Here is a 21600-nt window from a genome sequence, read left to right as displayed (position 1 = left end):
GTTTGCCTTGTCATGATGATGCCAACGTTCTTGTTTCATGTACTTTCTGCAGCTTGTCATCCTCCAAGAAGTATTACTTTGAGTTGCTTCACAAACAAGATGCCCAGGGAACAGACCATGTGGAAGTTGCTGTAAGTGTTTGTTGTGAAACTCTTCACTTAACATGGCACGGTGGTGCAGCGATAGAGTTGCTGCCTCACAGCGCCGGAGACCCGGGTTCCATCCTGACTACGGGCGCTGTCTGTACGGAGTTTGTACCTTCTCCCTGTACAAATCTTCAACTTGGGTTTCCTCCGGGCGCTCCGGTTTCCTCCCACATCCCAAAGACTTGTGGGTTAATTGTCCCTCTGTAAATTGTTCTCCACTGTGTGGGGAGTGGATGAGAAAGTGGGATAACATGGAACTTGTGTGAACAGCTGATCGGCATGGACCTACAAACGCGCGCGTCTTCGGGATGTGGGAGGAAACCGGAGCACCCGGAGGAAACCCACGCAGGGTCTCGACCCAAAACGTCACCCATTCCTTCTCCCCACGAGATGCTGCCTGACCCGCTGAGTTACTTCAGCATTGTGTGTCTACCTTCGATTTTAACCAGCATCTGCAGTTTTTTTCCGTAAGGATGGAGTCTGGATTTATGCTGCCTTGATTTGAAACAGGCATCAGGCAGTAGGAAGACAGACACAAAGTGCTGGAGTAACTCAGTGGCTCAGGCAGCATCTCTGGAGAAAAACGAAGGGGGTGACCTTTCTGGTCGGACTGAAACGCCACCTATCCATGTTCTCCTGAGATGCTGCCTGACCCGCTGAGTTACTCCAGCACTCTGTGAAACGTCACCTATCCATGTTCTCCAGAGATGCTGCCTGACCCGCTGAGTTACTCCAGCGCTTTGTGTCTATCTTTGGTGTAAACCAACATCTGCAATTCTTTGCTTCTACATCAGACTGTCTGACTTTGTTGAGCATCTTGGGAGCTGTACTTATTCCATGTAGGTAGGCAGGCTCGGTGCTGGAGCTGTTAATTCTGACTGAGTGAAGTCACAACAACGAGCAATCACTCTTTCATTGGTTAAACACAAATTGGAGGAACAGCATCTCATATTTCGCTCGGGCAGCTTGTAGCCCAGTGGTGCGAATATTGATTTCTCTCACTTCAGGTAGCCCCGGCATTCCCTCTCTCTCTCTATCCCTCCCCCACCCAAGTCACACTAGCTTCTCGTTTTCACCCAACAAACAGCTAACAATGGCCTGTTTCCTTTATCGTCGTAACTTTTTTACATATCTTTCATTCATTGTTCTTTATCTCTCCACATCACCGTCTATATCTCTCGTTTCCCTTATCCCTAACCAGTCTGAAGAAGGGTCTCGACCCGAAACGTCAGCCATTCCTTCTCTCCAGAGATGCTGCCTGTCCCGCTGAGTTACTCCAGCGTTTTGTGTCACTCTTTCTTAGCTTCAGGTTTGGTTTGGTTTTTCGTTTAGAAATATAGCTCCAGAAACAGGCCCTTCGGCCCACTGAGTCTGCACCGACCAGCGATCCCCGCACACTAACTCTAGGGGACAATTTCTTTACTTTTTTACACCAAGCCAATTAACCTACAAACCTGTACGTCTTTGGAGTGTGTGAGGAAACCAAAGATCTCGGAGAAAACCAATACTGGTCACAGGGGGAACGTACAAACTCGGTACAGACAGCACCCGTAGTTGGGATGGAACCCGGGTCTCCGGCGCTGCATTCACTGTAAGGTAGCAACTCTACAATTGGAGTTGTTGCCTTACAGCGAATGCAGCGCCAGAGACCCGGGTTCGATCCCGAATACGGGCGCCGTCTGTACGGAGTTTGTACGTTCTCCCCGTGACCTGCGTGGGTTTTCTCCGAGATCTTCGGTTTTCTCTCACACTCCAAAGACGTACAGGTTTGTAGGTTAATTGGCTTGGTGTATGTGTGTAGGATAGTGTTAATGTGCGGGGATCGCTGGTCGGCGCGGACTCGGTGGGACGAAGGGCCTGTTTCCGCGCTGTATCTCTAAACTAAACTGAACTGAACTAGCGCTGTGCCTCCGTGCCACCCAACAGGTAGGTGTTGATATTCTGTGGGAAGGTCATCTGAATAGCTACAAAGCATCTGTCCATAAACATCGTCCCTTTTGAATGGGAAATCCCCAGAAATTTCCAGCATCTTTCCAGCACTAATGTTTACTCCTTGGGCCTTTATCAAGAATGTTTTGACCGTGAGATAATAGGAAACATAATTTCTACAGCAACAGGACAATCATAATAAACAACTGCAATTTCCACAGCAGAAAAGCTTGAATGATCAGATTAAAATAGGCTGCCCAATGCCTCATGTGTAGTTAGGAACCGCAGATGCGTTTTGGGTCGAGACCCGTCTTCAGTTGTGGGGGCCTGGAACGCGCTGCTAGGGATGGTGGTGGAGGCAGATAGGCTAGTGGATTTGGAGGGATATGGATCACGTGCAGGCGGAGGAGGTTAGTTAATCTTGGGCGGTCACGGTGGTGCAGCGGTAGAGTTGCTGCCTTACAGCGAATGCAGCGCCGGAGACCCGGGTTCCATCCCGACTACGGGCGCCGTCTGTACGGAGTTTATACGTTCTCCCCGTGACCTGCGTGGGTTTTCTTCCGAGATCTTTGGTTTCCTCCCACACTCCAAAGACGTTCAGGTATGTAGGTTAATTGGCTTGGTAAATGTAAAAATTGTCCATAGTGGGTATAGGATAGTGTTAATGTGCGGGGATCGCTGGGCAGCGCAGACCCGGTGGGCCGAAGGGCCTGTTTCTGCGCTGTATCTCTTAAAAAAAAAAGTCAGATTGCCAGTATATGTGGCAACAGTAATCAGGAGTGGATGATTTTCAGAGCAAATCAAAGGCCACCCACGGAACACGATTGGGGGAAATAAAAAGCTAATGTTGTGTTTATTACCGATCTAATAATCACTTTTATTTCTCCCACCCCACAGTGGCGACTTCACAACATTGGCCTTAAATTCGACGTTATTGATTCTCGGTATATTTCTCTTTATATTGGTAAGTTACACATTTTATCTATATTCGCTGTATTGTTGAATCATCATAAATTGCAACCAGCAGACATTGTTTTGGCCGACAATGATGGGAATAAAAGATAATCTAGTCCCACCTGCCCACGTTCAGTCCGTATCCCTCCAATCCATGTACCTGCCTCACTGTTTCTTAAATGTTGGGACAGTCCCAGCCTCAACTGGGACTAGGGTTGCCAACTTCCTCACTCCCAAATACGGGACAAGGTGACGTCACCCAGCCAGTGGCCACGTGCTCCCGCTCCACCAATGGCGGGTGGCAGGTTGCTAGGCAACCTCCGTTAGGCGGCGCCCGGGCCTACACTGTCAGGGATTGCAGCGGCCCCCGGGCTACAGTGTCCGTCCGGGCCTACAGTGTCCGGACCTACAGTGTCAGGGCCTACAGTGTCAGGGCCTAGAGTGTCCGGGCCTACAGTGTCCGGGCCTACAGTGTCCAGGCCTACAGTGTCTGGGCCCCGGGCCTAATACGGGACAAGGGCGGGCCCGTATGGGACAAACCAATTTAGCCCAAAATATGGGATGTCCCAGCTAATACGGGACAGTTGGCCACCCTAACTGGGACCTGTTGGCCGGTGTGGACTAGTTGGGCCGAAGGGCCTGTTTCCACACTGTATCACTCTATAACTTGTTATTTGACACAGAGGGTGGTGGGGGCCTGAACTCGCTGCCAGGGGTGGTGGTGGAGGCAGATGCCATAGTGGTGTTTAGGAGGCTTTGACAGGTACGTGGATGTGCAGGGGAATGGAGGGATGTGCATCACGTGTGGGCAGAGGAGGTTAGTTTATCTTGCCAGCGCGTATGGTACAGAAAGAAGCATTTGTATGTACTGTTCGTTGTTCTAAATGTCTTCTTTCCATTTCAGATGAGTCGTTGATAAAACTAAACGAGGTCCAGCACATTCCGCAGTCTGCCGCAAGTTATAAAAAGCGCTACAGATACCTGCCCTCACTAACTGACCATCCAGCGGAAATGTTGAGGCCTGATCCTCGGGACAACTTTTACCATTGTAAGTATCGTGTCCCAAGCAGTATCGTGTTGCATTCACATACAATGTAGACTCAAGGAACCGAAGATCCACACAAAATGCTGGATCGACTCAGCGGTTCAGGCAGCATCTCTGGAGAGAAGGTTTGGGTGACGTTTCAAGTCGAGACGTCTTCTTCAGACTGAGAGTCAGGGGAAAGAGAAACGAGAGATATGGAAGGGTCTCGACCCCATTCCTTCTCTCTAGTGATGCTGTATGACCCGCTGAGTTACTCCAGCTTTTTGCGTGTATCTTCGGTTTAAACCAGCATCTGCGGTTCCTACCTACACTAGATGCAAGGAACTGCAAGTGCTGGCTTACAAAAAGAAAGACACAAAGTGTAGGCTTTATAAATAATCGGGCTCTTCCTTGTCCCCACCCTCCCCAGTGTTTTCTCCGGGTTTGGTATCACAGTGGCACAGCGGTAGAGTTGCTGCCTCGCGGCGCCAGAGACCCAGGTTCGATCTTGACTTCGGGTGCTTTCTGAACGGAGTTTGTACGTTCTCCCTGTGACCTGCGTGGGTTTTCTCCGGGTGCTTCGGTTTCCTCCCACACTCCAAAGAGGGACAGGTTTGTAGGTTATTTGGCTCCTGTAAATTGTCCCCAGTGTGTGTAGGATAGTGCTAATGTTTGGGTGATTGCTAGTCGGCGCGGACTCGCTGGGCTGAAGGGCCTGTTTACTCAATGTATCTCCAAACTAAACTATACTAAACAAAACTAATTTAAACTATAGGCATGGGGTGGCAATTGGGAGTTTAGGAGAGTCATTAGCTCGTTCTGATTGAAGTCATTCAGATGAATCGAAAGCAACAGTCAGACAGCCCAAATAATGCTGTTTCTCATTTTATTTTACCACTATCTATGCATCTTGCAATTTGTGCAGAGTTGCTTCCTACAACTCAACCGCAAGGCCGTGCTCCTTGAGGGCTGTGGTTCCATCAGGTCTCTGTGCATTCCCTTCTTGGGCTGCGCAGAGTTAAAAACAAAGCAGTGATCTCAGGCTTCGGCTTTCAGCAGCAAAAGCAATAAAACCTGCTGCCATAATGAAAGGCGTTTCGCAAGCCATTGCCGTTGGCAACGAAATAGAAGTGCAGGCTCTGGTTGTGCTGAGAGCGTGCCCTGGTGTTGGAATAAGACGGTACGATCAATCCCATGGTTGCACCTAAAAGATGAAGTGCCTCCCCACGTGTTTGCTGTGTCTCTACAAATCCTGGATGTAGCCCCTTTATGTCCATCTCTCCCCTTCTCAAGAATACAATTCTAAACACCAAGTTGCCTTGGTCGTGTGCCATCAATTCCTCCCCCAGCCTACTCATCGAACCACAAAGTTGTTGCCAGATCCTATGGTTTCCAACAAATAGAATCAAGATTAGTCATAGAGTCATAGAGTGATACAGTGTGGAAACAGGCCCTTCAGCCCAACTCGCCCACACCAGCCCAACATGTCCCAGCTACACTAGTCAGAGTGATACAGTGTGGAAACAGGCCCTTTGGTCCAACCTGCCCACACCGACCAACATGTCCCAGCTACACTAGTCATAGAGTGATACAGTGTGGAAACAGGCCCTTCGGCCCAACTCGCCCACACCAGCCCAACATGTCCCAGCTACACTAGTCCCACCTGCCTGCGCTTGGTCCATATCCCTCCAAACCTGTCCTATCCATGTACCTGTCTAACTGTTTCTTAAATGTCGGGATAGTCCCAGCCTCGACTACCTCCTCTGGCAGCTTGTTCTATGCACCCACCACCCTATGAAAAAATTACCTCTCAGATTCCTATTAAACCTTTTCTCCTTCACCTTGAACCTGTGTCCTCTGGTCCTCGATTCCCCTACCCTGGGCAAGAGACTCTGTGCATTTACCCGATTTAATCCTCTCATGATTTTATACAGTTTAGTTTAGTTTAGAGATATAGTGCGGAAGCAGGCCCTTCAGCCCACCGAGAGATACTGTACGGAAGGGCCTGTTTCTGCACAGTTTCTCTAAACTAGTGACCAGTGATCCCCACACCAACACTGTCCTACACATACTAGGGACAATTTACACTTATACGAAGCCAATTAACCTACAAACCTGCACGTCTTTGGAGTGTGGGAGGAAACCGGAGCACCCGGAGAAAACCCGCGGGGAGAACGTACAAACTGTGTACAGACAGCACCCGTAGTCGGGATGGAACCCGGGTCTCTGGCGCTGTGAGGCAGCAACTCTACCGCTGCGCCACCGTGCCGCCCTGTTACAATGAGAGGTGAAGCAGATTTGTTTTTCCACTTGATGTTCGCATAGTTAAGGAATGGATGAAGGTGGAATCATCAAGATTTTGTCATCTTTAAATCTGTAATTTTGTAATCTGTAAATGTAAATTCCGTTTGGCTAAGCATAGCCAGGCTCCAATGTCAGAAACTGTTTGTTCCTGTGTAATTTATAGTCCAAACAGGTGATTCAATTTCTTCGGAAACATGTTTTAAACAAGGCATCCTGATATAAACAAAGACATCCCTTCACATAAATACATGAAAGTACTTGCTTTCGTCGAATGGTCGAATTATATGCATAGTTTAGTTTAAAGATACAATGTGAAAACAGGCCCTTCGGCCCACCGATTCTGCACCGACCAGCGATCACCCCGTACACTAGTTGGACCTGACACACTTGGGATCATTTACAGAGGCCAATTAACCTCTAGTTTCCTCGCACACTGCAAAAACGTACAGGTTTGTAGATTAATCGGCTTGTTTACATTGTCCCTAGTGTGTGTGGGATAGTGTTAGTCTGCGGGGATGGCTAGTCGGCACAGACTGAGTGGGCCGAAGGGCCTGTTTCCACACTGTATCTCTGAACTAAAGTAAACTAAACTTGAAGAGAAATCCCTTTTGTCGAAGCAATAGACAATAGGTGCAGGAGGAGGCCATTCGGCCCTTCGAGCCAGCACCGCCATTCAATGTGATCATGGTTGATCATTCTCAATCAGTACCCCGTTCCTGCCTTCTCCCCATACCCCCTGACTCCGCTATCCTTAAGAGCTCTATCTAGCTCTCTCTTGAATGCATTCAGAGAATTGGCCTCCACTGCCTTCTGAGGCAGAGAATTCCACAGATTCACAACTCTCTGACTGAAAAGGTTTTTCCTCATCTCAGTTCTAAATGGCCTACCCCTTATTCTTAAACTGTGGCCCCTTGTTCTGGACTCCCCCAACATTGGGAACATGTTTCCTGCCTCTAACGTGTCCAACCCCTTAATAATCTTATACGTTTCGATAAGATCCCCTCTCATCCTTCTAAATCCCAGTGTATACAAGCCTAGTCGCTCCAGTCTTTCAACATATGACAGTCCCGCCATTATCATATCATATATCATATCATATATATACAGCCGGAAACAGGCCTTTTCGGCCCTCCAAGTCCGTGCCGCCCAGTGATCCCCGTACATTAACACTATCCTACACCCACTAGGGACAATTTTTTACATCTACCCAGCCAATTAACCTACATACCGGGAATTAACCTAGTAAACCTATGCTGCACGCCCTCAATAGCAAGAATAGCTTGCTGATAAGATGCATAAACAATACACTAACGGCGTTAGAGTATTGAGTTGAATTGTTTAGTAATAAAAGTATCTTTTTAAAAAAATGTATCAAGACTTGCAAATGATAATATCTCAGCAGCTTTCAATAATGCTTTTTGCAGTGCCTTTGATTGCTGATTCCCATGTGAATCAAGTGCTTCCCGACTGTGCCTACAAACCAAGCTACATCATTAACGGCTTCCCAGTGCTGCGTTACCAAGGACTACAGTTTGTAAGCATCTTTTTTTCTGTTTACATGGGCAGTTTGGAGTACGAGGTGTTATGGCAATGACACGAACAACTTGAGTTGTGTTTTTTTCCCCCCCTATTGTGTACAATCAGCTTCATATTATATTATTCCCAGAATTACTTGGTCTTGGCTGCTGTGTAGCAGCTGGTAATGCAGGTCGATTCCCAACTGTCGAGACAAGGAACTGCAGATGCTGGAATCATGTGTAGAACGCAATGTGCTGGAGTAACTCAGCGGGTCAGGCAGCATCTCTGGAGAACATGGATTGGTGACGTTTCACAGAGTGCTGGAGTAACTCAGCGGGTCAGGTAGCATCTCTGGAGAACATGGATAGGTGATGTTTCAGAGTGCTGGAGTAACTCAGTGGAATTTTTAATGTTTCTATAAGATCCCCTCTCATCCTTCTAGATTCCAGTGAGTACAAGCCCAGACGACCCATTCTTTCATCATATGCCAGAGGAGGTTTACAAGAACGATCCCAGGAATGAGTGGGTTAACCTGTGATGAGCGTTTGTCAGCACTGGGCCTGTGCTCGCTGGAGTTTAGAAGAATGAGGGGGGACCTCATTGAAACATACAGAATAGTGAAAGGCCTGGATAGAGTGGATGTGGAGAGGATGTTTCCACTAGTGGAAGAGTGGGCGGCACGGTAGCGCAGCGATAGAGTTGCTGCCTTACAGCGAATGCAGCGCTGGAGACTCAGGTTCGATCCCGACTACGGGCGCCGTCTGTACGGAGTTTGTACGTTCTCCCCGTGACCTGCATGGGTTTTCTCCGAGATCTTCGGTTTCCTCCCACACTCCAAAGACGTGCAGGTATGTAGGTTAATTGGCTGGGCAAATCTAAAAATTGTCCCTAGTGGGTGTAGGATTTTGTTAATGCGCGGGGATCGCTGGGCGGCGCGGACCCGGTGGGCCGAAGGGCCTGTTTGTGCGCTGTATCTCTAAATCTAAATCTAATATCTAAACGCGGCCTGACCAGCGCCTTATACAGCCTCAGCATCACACCCCTGTTTTTGTGTACAAGCCCTCTTGGAATAAATGCTGGCACTGAGTTTGCTTTCTTTGCTACCGATCATGCTTCTGTACAGGGAGGGACAGTCTTGCGGATCTGAGTGGAAAACAGACCTTCATGGTCAGATCAAGATCCCTGCACTTACAACAAGTAAGAAAGGATCCGGAGGGGGTTTACAAGAATGATCCCAGGAATGAGTGGGTTAACATATGATGAGCGTTTGTCGGCACTGGGCCTGTACTCGCTGGAGTTTAGAAGGATGAGGGGGGGGGATCTCATTGAAACTTACAGCATAATGAAAGGCCTGGATAGAGTGGATATGGAGAGGATGTTTCCACTGGTGGGAGAGTCTAGGACCAGAGGTCACAGCCTCAGAATTAAAGGGCGCTCTTTTAGAAAGGAGGTGAGGAGCAACTTGTTTAGTCAGAGGGTAGTTGATCTATGGAACTCATTGCCACAGAGGGCTGTGGAGGACAAGTCAGTGGATATTTTTAAAGCAGAGATACAGATTCTTGATTAGACGGGGGTCAAGGGTTATGGGGAGAAGGCAGGAAAAAAGGGCTAGGAGGCAGAGATCAGCCGTGATTGAATGGCGGAGTGGACTCGATGGGCCGAATGGCCTAATTCTACTCCTATAACTTGTGAACGTGAACAACTGGGTCTTTAAAATGGCACCAAATCGGCGACTCTGTGTACTGTCTCAGTGTACCACTGCTACACACTGGTACTGTATCTGAGATGCTTATCTAAGTGCTTGTGTCCAGTGATACTTGCCCTGAATGGATTTCACTGTAGCTCGGTACATGTGACTTATCGAGTACCGTACCATTCCAAAATGTACTCCACTGTTCCTGGATGACACGGCAACAACGAAACCATTGACCATTGGATTTATTTTTATAATGTCATAATATTTCTGCATTGTTGTGAACTTCAGGTGCACCTGACTTATGTCTATCCCAACGACTACACAAGGCTAACACATATGGAGTCGGAGAACAAATGCTTTTATTTTGAAAACATGTATTTCTTGGAAAGGTAAGATCATACAAAATGAAATGTTGGCGAGGCGAATTGACAAAGTAATAGAAATAAAAATGATGATTAATTTGATGAAAATTAATTCAGGTGTATTGTGTGCATATTCTGATTTCTTTCTCCATACCAGAGATTGCTTTCCGAGCTTTCGATTAATGCAGGGATTCCTTTGAGCTTTTAACCTTCAAATATTGGAATAAATATTATTGTCCTCCTTAGAAATCACTTGCAAATTCTTCGTTTTATTTTAGTTTGGAGATACCGCGTGGAAACAGGCCCTTCGGCCCACCGAGTCCGTGCCGACCAGCGACCACTCATTCACACTAATTCTATCCTACGCACCAGGGGCAATTTACAGGGGGCCGATTAACCTACAAACCCACACGTCTTTGGAATGTGTGAAGAAACCGGAGCACCCGAAGAAACCCACGCGGTCACGGGGAGAACCTACAAATTCTGTAAAGAAGGAGCCCGTAGTCAGGATCGATGCCAAGTCTCTGGTGCTGTAAGGCAGCAACTCTACCACTGTGCCACATATCAAACCAGTTCTGTTGAGTTTGACCCGTTGAAATTTGAGTCAGTGGATTGCAATGTGTGCATTGATAAAATCAAAACGTGAAAAATAATCGAGGAAAATCCACCAGGAATAATGGGAACTATTAACGAAAGATAAAACCCCATGAACAACTGTCTAATTAAAAATTTAATGCATTCTTAATAATGACCAGAAAGTATGTTCCCATTTTTGTTAAATTTGAAATGGCGGCACGGTGGCGCAGCGGTAGAGTTGCTGCCTCACGGCGCCAGAGATCCGAGTTCGATCCCGACTACGGGCGCTGTCTGTATGGAGTTTGTACGTTCTCCCCGTGACCTGCGTGGGTTTTCTCCGGGTGCTCCGGTTTCCTCCCACACTCCAAAGACGTGCAGTTTGTAGGTGAATTGGCTTGGTGTACCTGTAAATTGTCCCTAGTGGGTATAGGATAGTGTTAGCGTGCGGGGATCGCTGGTCGGCGCGGACCCGGTGGGTCGAAGAGCCTGTTTATCCGCGCTGTATCTCTAAAGTAAACTAAAACTAAAAATATAAAGACCTCGTTAAAATGCCACCGACGTTACTTAATCAGTGCTATATCTGTCCCACAGATTTGGATTCTACAAATATATGAAAATCGATGCACCACCAGAAAAATCAAATAAGGGGAAGTTCGAGACCTCTCTCAGGATAGGAGCAGGTGATGGCAACTGATACAACTGGGTCTGTGACTGTACAGTAAATAATCTCCATATAGTCAATCCTCATGACAAATGAATGAAAATGCTCTTACAGCAGGAGAGATTTTATAATGTAATTGGAAGGCCATATGTGTAGGAAGGAACTTCAGACTGAGGAAGGGTCCCGACCCGAAACGTCACCCATTCCTTCTCTCCAGAGATGCTGCCTGTCCCGCTGAGTTACTCCGGCATTTTTTGTCTACCAAGGAACTTTCATATGCTGGTTTAAACCCAAGATAGACACAAAGTGCTGGGGTAACTCAGCGGTCCAGACAGCATCTCTGGAGAGATGGAATGGGTGATGTTTCAGAATGATTTGAAGAAGGGTCTCGACCTGAAAAACGTCACCCATTCCATCTCTCCAGAGATGCTGCTTGTCCCGCTGAGTTGCTCCAGCTTTTTGTGTCTATCTTCTGGATGGTCACAGTCATTCAGTACGGAAACAGGTCCTTCGGCCCAACTTGCGCACGCTGACCAATGTCTCATCTACACCAGTCCAACCTGCCTGCGTTTGGCCCATACCCCTCTAAACCTGTCCTATCCATGCACCTGTCCAAATGCCAAATGTTTCTTTGAAGTTGTTACAGTACCTCCTCCAGCAGCTTGTTCCAGCCACCCACCGCACTTTGTGTAAAAAGAGTTGCCCCTCAGGTTCCTATTAAATCTTCCTAATCTACTTGGGATTCCCCTACTCTGGGTAAAGGCTCTGCACATTTGCCCTATCTATTGTCTATTATTGTCTATTCCTCTCATGATCGTATACATCTTTATGAGACGCCTTATCCACTGCACCAAGGAATAATGTCCCAGCTCCCCAGCCCCCCCCCCCCCCCACAGCGTAGGCCTTCAAGTCCTACCAACATCCTCGTAACTCTTCTCTGCACTCTTTCCAGCCTATCGTAACTGGTTCACACCCAGCCCACACCCAACAATGGACCATTGTGGGCTCCAACGTTACTTGATGATTGTTACTTTCATTCACGTTCTATATCTCTCTACATCACCGTCTACGTCTCTCCTTTCTCTTTCCCCTCTGACTCTCAGTCTGAAGAAGGGTCTTGACTCGAAACGTCACCTATTCCTTCTCTCCAGAGATGCTGCCTGCCCCGCTGAGCTACTCCTGCGCTTTGCGTCTATCTTTGGTTTAAACCAGCATCTGCAGTTCCTTCCTAAACATTTTTCCTGCTAGCAGATGATTAGAACTGTGTTGGGCGGTCACGGTGGTGCAGCGGTAGAGTTGCTGCCTTCGGGTGCTGTCTGTACGGAGTTTGCACGTTCTCCCCGTGACCTGCGTGGGTTTTCTCCGAGATCTTCGGTTTCCTCCCACACTCCAAAGACGTGCAGGTTTGTAGGTTAATTGACTTGGTGTAAGTGTAAATTGTCCCTCGTGTGTGTAGGATAGTGTTAATGTGCGGGGATTCAGTGGGCTTGTTTCCGCGCTGCGTCTCTAAACTAAACTAAAAACTAAACTGAACTGAATTCCCTAATGTGGTCTCATCAGTGATGATATTGATCCCTATTTTATTTTATAGGAAAACTATTTGATGGGCACAAAGGGGGAATGCAGGGGTTCAGAGCAGCTGCAGATGAGGATGAATATGATTATGAAGAGGAGGATAAAGTTCCCCCGGCAGTGAATCTTGAAACTGTGCTCCAGGGGCAAGGCCAGGGGCAAGGCCAGGGGCAAGGCCAGAAGGAAGCTGAGGAAGATGGAAGTCATGTAGAAGCAGGAGACATGGCTGGAGGTGCACAGAGATCTGCTAGACTGCTTGACAAGGAGAAAGAGGCCAATCCAAACGACTACGGGGATGACCACGACGATTATGCCTCGAGGAGGAAACGAAAACTGTTATCTGTGGCGGAGAAGAAGTCTAGTAATGGTACGCTTGATCGCAACGCAACTGTGGAGCGCCGGTTAACTGGGGGAGGGAAGGCAGGGAAAGGAACGAAACGCAAGAGGAGGGAAGTCACTCCTGTCAAAGGAAACGTGCAGGATTCCCGCCTCCCACGTCCAAAAACCTCCCGCAGTTTACGGAAACAGGAACATATCGTGTTGAACGGCGGGCTGGGAAAGCAAACAGTGAGACCCCCTGCGAGACAGAGTGGGAAAGGGAGCAATCTCCGTGCCCGGCAGATCACTCCGGTTGTGAGGCAAGACCTTCAGAGACCCGGGTCTCCAGAGAGACAACATTCCAGGTTGAAGGAGGAACAAAACAAAATGGCCGTTCAAAAACCTGAGAGAGCAGTTTACGTTCAGCAGCCAGCTACGTTGTCGGGGAAAGGCGTGAACGTAAGTAATGTTGCGTTGTTAAGCTCCAAAGATGGCCAAGGGAAAATTGACCAACTGAAGCAGAGAGACCCAATGTCGGCATTCAGGCTGAAGGAGGAAACGATCAATGGTGACACGCAGATCAAAAGGTCAGATAGACCTGCCCTTGGTCAGAATAGCAAGCAGTATAATGGCGGACTGAATCCAGGACCTTTCATCCCACTGATTAACCCCCATTCCAAAAAGCACACGCTGCCCATCAAAGCCAACGACAGGTTGAGCAAAGTCCTGCTGCATGACGCCCAGAAAAGGGAGGAGGAAGAGAAGGGAGATGAAGAACAGGAAAAGGAAGAAAATGCCAAGCAGGATGGGAAACCGGCTGGGCTTCCTGCTGAGGGAGACGAGGCCAAAGGTAAACCAGTCAAAGAGGAGGAGGAGGAGGAGGAGGAGATGCCAGAGGACCAGAGCTTCTACCCGCACGTGCGCGACATAGCGGTCAGCTGGAGCCAGACCTTCAGCGTGAACAACATGGACTTCCATTCCCTCCGCTCGGATTGGATCGATCTCCGTTGCAACGTGTCAGGCAACCTGCTGATGAAGGAGCAGGAGGGGGCCGACGTGGTGGAGGCGTACATGAAGAAGCTGAATGAGAAGCACAAGGGGTGAGTAACCGTTCTCCCCGGCTTTCCACGCTTCCACTTTGCGATGGTGCAAATGGCAGCGGCCCATCGCTCGCCAGCCTCACGCCGTCTGGTCGCGTGCATCACGAGGCATTCCCACTCACAACACTCCGAACGGAACCCCATCGCAAGCTGGGAAGCCCCTGTGATGGTTCTCCTCCCTCACTTTTAACATCTAAGATACGATGGGCGGGTGGTGAAAGGGCTGGGTAGAGTGGATGTGGAGGCACGCATGAGTCGCAGAGTCTAGGACCACAGGCCCAGCCTCAGAGTTAAAGGATGCCCACAGGGCCAGGCAACACACTGTACGGTCAGAGACTCTGTGATTGTGAGCTAATCTTTCAGTGGATCTTTCTTGGATCTTTCCACTAGTGGGAGAGTCTAGGGCTGAAGGCCACAGTCTCAGAATTAAAGGACGTTCCTTTAGAAAGGAGACGAGAAGGAATTTCTTTAGTCAGAGGGTGGTGAATCTGTGTGATTCTTTGCCACAGAAGGCTGTGGAGGCCAAGTCAGTGGATATATTTAAGGCAGAGATAGATAGATAGATTCTTGATTAGTACGGGTGTCAGAGGTTATGGGGAGAATGCAGGGAATGGGTTAGGAGGGAGAGATAGATCAGCCATGATTGAATGGCGGAGTAGACTCGATGGACTGAATGGCCTAATCCTGCTCCTATCGCCTATGAACTTTTGATGGTGATTTAGCTCATGGACTCGACAATTTTGCTTTTCCTTGCTGCCCACCTTTACCTCAGCAAATCGCACTCAGCCCAATGTATTCGTGTTCTTCTCCCCCTCCCCCTCCCTTTTCCAGCGTGGAATGGCAGGCAAAGCCATCAATCTACTTAAGGAAAATACGTGCAACTCAGCGGGTCAGGCGGCATCTGTGGAGGGAATGCAGTCCTGAGAAGGGTTCCGACCCAAAATATTGCTCGTCCATTCCCTCCACAGATGCTGCATGATCTGCATATTTTTGAGATACAGTGCGTAAACAGGCCTTTCAGCCCATCGAGTCCGCACCGACCGGCGGCACGGTGGCGCAGCGGTAGAGTTGCTGTCTTACAGCGAATGCAGCGCCGGAGACTCGGGTTCGATCACGACTACGGGCGCCGTCTGTACGGAGTTTGTACGTTCTCCCCGTGACCTGCGTGGGTTTTCTCCGGGATCTTCGGTTTCCTCCCACACTCCAAAGACGTGCAGGTTTGTAGGTTAATTGGCTGGGCAAATGTAAAAATTGTCCCTAGTGTGTGTAGGATAGTGTTAGTGCGCGGGGATCGCTGGGCGGCGCGGACCCGGTGGGCCGAAGGGCCTGTTTCCGCGCTGTATCTCTAAATCTAAAATCTAAATCTAAATGCCCGCACATTAGCACCACCCTACACCCACTAGGGACAGTTTTACATTTACACCAAGCCAATTAACCTACAAACCTGTACAGACAGCACCCGTAGTCGGGATCGAACCCGGGCCTCTGGCGATGTGAGGCAGCAGCTCTACCGCTGCGCCACCTGGTGGGGCCTCTGCCCATCGGTGGCGACCGTTCGGACACCATTGCCCTCCACAGACGCTGCCTGACCAATTGAGTCCCTCCAGCACTTTGTGTTTTGCTCAAGATTCCAGCGTCTGCTGTTCCTTGCCTATTCTCTTGGGGTTTATGTCATCCCACTTTCTCAACCTGGAGCATGGGCACATAGAAACATAGAAAATAGGTGCAGGAGTAGGCCATTCGGCCCTTCGAGCCTGCACCGCCATTCAGTATGATCATGGCTGATCATCCAACTCAGTATCCTGTACCTGCCTTCTCTCCATACCCCCTGATCCCTTTAGCCACAAGGGCCACATCTAACTCCCTCTTAAATATAGCCAATGAACTGGCCTCAACTACCTTCTGTGGCAGAGAATTCCACAGATTCACCACTCTCTGTGTGAAAAAAACCTTTCTCATCTCGGTCCTAAAAGACTTCCCCCTTATCCTTAAACTGTGACCCCTTGTTCTGGACTTCCCCAACATTGGGAACAATCTTCCTGCATCTAGCCTGTCCAACCCCTTAAGAATTTTGTAAGTTTCTATAAGATCCCCCCTCAGTCTTCTAAATTCCAGTGAGTACAAGCCGAGTCTATCCAGTCTTTCTTCATATGAAAGTCCTGCCATCCCAGGAATCAATCACCAAAGGTTGCGGGGAGAAGGCAGGAGAGTGGGGTCGAGAGGGGAAAATAGACCAGCCGTGACTGAATGGCGGAGCAGACTCGATGGGCTGAACGGCCTAATTCTGTCCCTGCGTCTTATATGTCCCTGTTGGTCTCTCTGCAACCTCTGGTTCTTGTTATTGTCTGCCTGATAAGATGCAAAGCCACCATCTGTGTGGACAGTAATGGCGTTGCGATGACATTGTAGTAAAGGAGTGGATGGTGTTTGCGGGGCTTGTGTTCGTCTGGTAACAATGTGTTCGTCTGGTAACAGAAGGTACACGCTCCATCGGCTGGTCGGCATTGAAAAGCGCCTTGACCGTTTGCGCGGCAGCCGCTACCTGCTGGAGCTGGAGCTGCTGTGGAACCAAAAGACCATCGTGCGCTTGTCCGAGTACATTTACAACCTCAACGGGAACGGCCACCAGGCGAGGGCGGGCGGCGACGTGAAGCCGAGGAGCATCTACCGGCAGAATCCCGCAGACAACCGCCCGGGGCTGCAGCTGTGTTCACCAACCGGGTTCAGCTGGCAGAGAAACGCCATGGTTCACTTTGTGGTCCCAGGTAAAGTGGCACATCGGCCCCCCTCACACAGGGCAACGGCCCTCTCGTCTAGGGGCGCGAGCGTTATATATTGTCATCAAACCGAGGCGAAACAAAACCCTTTCACAAGTCAAGTCAAGTCAAGTTTATTTGTCACATACACATACACGATGTGCAGTGAAATGAAAGTGGCAATGCCTGCGGATTGTGCACAAAAAAGAATTACAGTTACAGCATAAAAATTAAAGTTAATACAGAGAAGACAAAATGTAGTCCCTGGAGTTATAATAGTTAACAGTCCTGATGGCCTGTGGGAAGAAACTCCGTCTCATCCTCTCCGTTTTCACAGCATGACAGCGGAGGCGTTTGCCTGACCGTAGCAGCTGGAACAGTCCGTTGCTGGGGTGGTAGGGGTCCCCCATAATCTTGCTTGCTCTGGATCTGCACCTCCTGATGTATAGGTCCTGCAGGGGGATGAGTGTAGTTCCCATGGTGCGTTCTGCCGAACGCACTACTCTCTGCAGGGCCTTCCTGTCCTGGGCAGAGCTGTTTCACCCAGAGTTGTGAATTTTGTGGAATTCTCTGCCACAGAAGGCAGTGGAGGCCAATTCACTGGATGAATTTAAAAGAGAGTTAGATAGAGCTCCAGGGGCTGGTGGAATCAAGGGATATGGGGAGAAAGCAGGCACGGGTTACTGATTGTGGATGATCAGCCGTGATCACAATGAATGGTGGTGCTGGCTCCAAGGGCCGAATGGCCTCCTCCTGCACCTATAGTCTATGTTTCTATGTCCCAAACAGAGCAATGGCATTCTTACTTGCAGCTGCACTACAGAACGTGTGGCCCTGTCTGTCCATCTCCCCACACTCCCTGTCCCCTGACTCTTCAGTCTGAAGAAGGGCCTTGTTGTAAACATAGTACCTTGTAAACAACATAATAAACAAGAAGGGTCTCGACCCAGAACGTCACCCATTCCTTCTCTCCAGAGATGCCTCCTGTCCTGCTGAGTTACTCCAGCACTTTGTGTCTGTCTTCGGTGTAAACTGGCATCTGCAGTTCCTTCCTGCACAAAAAAACAAAAAGTGCAGCACTTACATACGTACATAAATAACTACTTACATCATAATCCTTTTCTCCAGAGATGCTGCCTGACCCACTGTTTCTCCAGCTTTTTGTGTCTATCTACATACATACATACATCAAACTAACAAACAATAATAGTGCCAAAAGACAAAACCAGTGCCCCCAAGTCTCTGCAGTTCAGAGCTTGTTTGAGGTTGTTGTGTTTAATATCCTGATGGCTGTGGGGAAGACGCTGTTCCTGAACCTGGACGTTACAGTTTTCAGGCTCCTGGACCTTCTTCCCAATGGCAGGGGTGAGATGAGAGTGTGGCCAGGGTGGTGTGGGTCAGTGAGAGTGTGGCCAGGGTGGTGTGGGTCAGTGAGAGTGTGGCCAGGGTGGTGTGGGTCAGTGAGAGTGTGGCCAGGGTGGTGTGGGTCAGTGAGAGTGTGGCCAGGGTGGTGTGGGTCAGTGAGTGTGTGGGCCAGGGTGGTGTGGGTCAGTGAGAGTGTGGCCAGGGTGGTGTGGGTCAGTGAGTGTGTGGGCCAGGGTGGTGTGGGTCAGTGAGTGTGTGGGCCAGGGTGGTGTGGGTCAGTGAGTGTGTGGGCCAGGGTGGTGTGGGTCAGTGAGTGTGTGGGCCAGGGTGGTGTGGGTCAGTGAGAGTGTGGCCAGGGTGGTGTGGGTCAGTGAGAGTGTGGCCAGGGTGGTGTGGGTCAGTGAGTGTGTGGGTCAGGGTGGTGTGGGTCAGTGAGAGTGTGGCCAGGGTGGTGTGGGTCAGTTAGAGTGTGGCCAGGGTGGTGTGGGTCAGTGAGAGTGTGGCCAGGGTGGTGTGGGTCAGTGAGTGTGTGGGCCAGGGTGGTGTGGGTCTCTAGGGTTGCCAACTGTCCAGTATTACCCAGGACATCCCGTATTTTGGGCTAAATTGGTTTAGAAACATAGAAATTAGGTGCAGGAGGAGGCCATTCGGCCCTTCGAGCCAGCACCAACATGCATTGTAATCGTGGCTGATCGTCCACAATCAGTAACCCGTGCCTGCCTTCTCCCCATACCCCTTGATTCCACTAGCCCCTAGAGCTCTATCTAACTCTCTCTTAAATCCATCCAGTGATTTGGCCTCCACCGCCCTCTGTGGCAGAGAATTCCACAAATTCACAACTCTCCGGGTGAAAAAGTTCCTTCTCACCTCATTTTAAATGGCCTCCCCTTTATTCGAAGACTGTGTGGCTCCTGGTTCTGGACTTGTGGTTACGGTTTGTCCCATAAGGGACCGCCCTTGTCCAATATTGTGTGGGGGGGTGCTGCAGGCCCAGACGCTCTAGGTTTCCGACATTTTGGCTCCGGACAGTGTAGGCCCGGAGGCCTGGGCGCCGCCAAACAGAGGTTGCCTAGCAACCCGCCTCCCGGCCGCCATTGGTGGCGCAGGAGCATGTGGCCGCTGGCTGGGTGAGGTCACGTGGGGCGCAGGGCGGTGACGTCACCTTGTCTTTCTATTTGGGAGTGAGATAGTTGGCGATCCCCACACACACCGCACCTGAGATTGGGGTTGAACCTGGGTCTCTGGCGCTGTGAGGCAGCAACTCCACCAGTTGCATCACTCTGTTGTCATTCGGCAAATTGTGGAAATGAATATTGATGAGTAAAGCTATTAGCAGCTCAGTAAGATATGTTTTACTCTAAATCTAAATAATTTAGTTCCATGATATCGAGTAATCATCTCCAACACTAATGAAGCAATATTATACAGGTATGCAGCGATCAATTACTTAATAAGATGTTTCTATTTATAGAAACAAAGAAGTGCAGATGCTGGTTTATACCAAAGATAGACCCAAAGTGCTGGAGTAACTCAGCGGGTCAAGCAGCATCTCTGGAGAACAAGGATGAGTGACGTTTCGGGCCGGGACCCTTCTTCAGTCTGACTCAAAACGTCACCCATTCTTTTTCTCCAGAGATGCTGCCTGACCCACTGAGTTACTCCAAAAATTCACTGGAATTTAGAAGGATGATATTATAGAAACATATAAGATTCTTTAGAGATTGGACAGGCTAGATGCAGGAAAAATGTTCCCCATGTTGGGGGAGTCCAGAACCAGGGGTCACAGTTTAAGAATAAGGGCTAAGCCATTTAGGATTGAGATGAGGAATAATTTCTTCACCCAGAGAGTTGTGAAGCTGTGGAATTCTCTGCTACAGAAGGCAGTGAAGGCCAATTCTCTGGATGTTTTCAAGAGAGAGTTAGGTATAGCTCTTCGGGCTAACGGAATCAGGGGATATGGGGAGAAAGCAGGAACGGGGTACTGATTTTGGATGATCAGCCGTGATCATATTGAACGGCGGCGCTGGCTCGAAGGGCCGAAAGGCCTACTCCTGCACCTATTTTCTACATTTCTAAATTTGTGTTTATCTATTTATTCAGAGCTTGGTTTGAGCAACACTAAGACAATGTGCATGGTGGTTGCTGTGTGCGCTTCATAGTTTCGTCTCGAGATATGGCCTTTTTAAGATGATTTACTTTGTGGATTTAACACTGTTTGTAGTCCAATTACTCATTAATTGCTGCATGCGCAGTTTGCCTGTGGTTAGTTTTGTGTTAGTCAAAGGCAATATATTTAACGCGATACTCAATCAGTTCCATCAATTATTTACCTCTCCAAACAAGATTCTTCGGCAGGTTGTGCACCTTTTATTTTTAACTTCATGGCTATAAATGTAATATAAGAACTTATAATAACATTAGCTCATTTCAGTTCAGATTAGTTTATTGTCACGTGTATCGAGGTGCAGTGAAAAGCTTTTGTTGCGTGCTGACCAGTCAGCGGAAAGACAATACTTGATTACAATCGATCCATTTACAGTGTATGGATACCTCGTTGTGCTTATTATTCTGTGTCTGTCTTCCTATGTTCAGTCTTGTGTTAAATTTGTCATTTGTCATTAACGCAGAGGCATCTAGCATTTTACAAGTGTTTGATTTATGCATTTTAGACAATAGATAATAGGTGCAGGAGGAGGCCATTCGACCCTTCGAGCCAGCACCGCCATTCAATGTGATCATGGCTGATCATTCTCAATCAGTACCCCGTTCCTGCCTTCTCCCCATACCCCCTGACTCCACTATCATTAAGAGCTCTATCTAGCTCTCTCTTGAAAGCATCCAAAGAATTGGCCTCCACTGCCTTCTGAAGCAGAGAATTCCACAGTTTTACAATTCTCTGAGTGAAAAGGTTTTTCCTCATCTCTGTTCTAAATGGCCTGCCCCTTATTCTTAAACTGTGGCCCCTGGTTCTGGACTCCCCCAACATTGGGAACATGTTTTCTGCCTCTAGCGTGTCCAATCCCTTAATAATCTTATATGTTTCAATAAGATCCCCTCTCATCCTTCTAAGTTCCAGTGTTTTCATAAGGCTTTCTGAAAGTCCAGGTACACCACATCCACTGGCTCTCTCTTGTCCATTTTCCTAGTTACATCCTCAATAAATTCCAGAAGATTAGTCAAGCATGATTTCTCCTTCATAAATCCATGCTGACTCAGAACGATCCTGTTACTACTATTTTTGAAATATGGCGTTTGATCATTTAATACCAAGGCTTGGTTTGCTCGATCGCTCGTAAATAATGTGCTCAAATTCCCAGCT

General features: G+C 48.7%; 1 protein-coding gene across 1 annotated transcript in view; it reads left to right on the top strand.

The window, feature by feature from the left end:
• b4galnt3b (beta-1,4-N-acetyl-galactosaminyl transferase 3b) overlaps positions 1-21600 on the top strand; it is a 71484-nt gene that overhangs the window by 38942 nt on the left and 10942 nt on the right. The window contains exons 7-14 of the mRNA XM_078417455.1: positions 53-131; positions 2973-3039; positions 3934-4077; positions 7782-7891; positions 9860-9960; positions 11101-11189; positions 12762-14160; positions 16636-16925. Of these exons, the coding sequence (XP_078273581.1) occupies positions 53-131; positions 2973-3039; positions 3934-4077; positions 7782-7891; positions 9860-9960; positions 11101-11189; positions 12762-14160; positions 16636-16925 (2279 nt within the window). The remainder of the gene's footprint in view (positions 1-52; positions 132-2972; positions 3040-3933; positions 4078-7781; positions 7892-9859; positions 9961-11100; positions 11190-12761; positions 14161-16635; positions 16926-21600) is intronic.

This window comes from Rhinoraja longicauda, chromosome 20 (genome assembly GCF_053455715.1).
Source record: "Rhinoraja longicauda isolate Sanriku21f chromosome 20, sRhiLon1.1, whole genome shotgun sequence".
Classification (NCBI taxonomy): Eukaryota; Metazoa; Chordata; class Chondrichthyes; order Rajiformes; family Arhynchobatidae; genus Rhinoraja; species Rhinoraja longicauda.
This window is presented reverse-complemented; position numbering and strand designations above follow the sequence as displayed.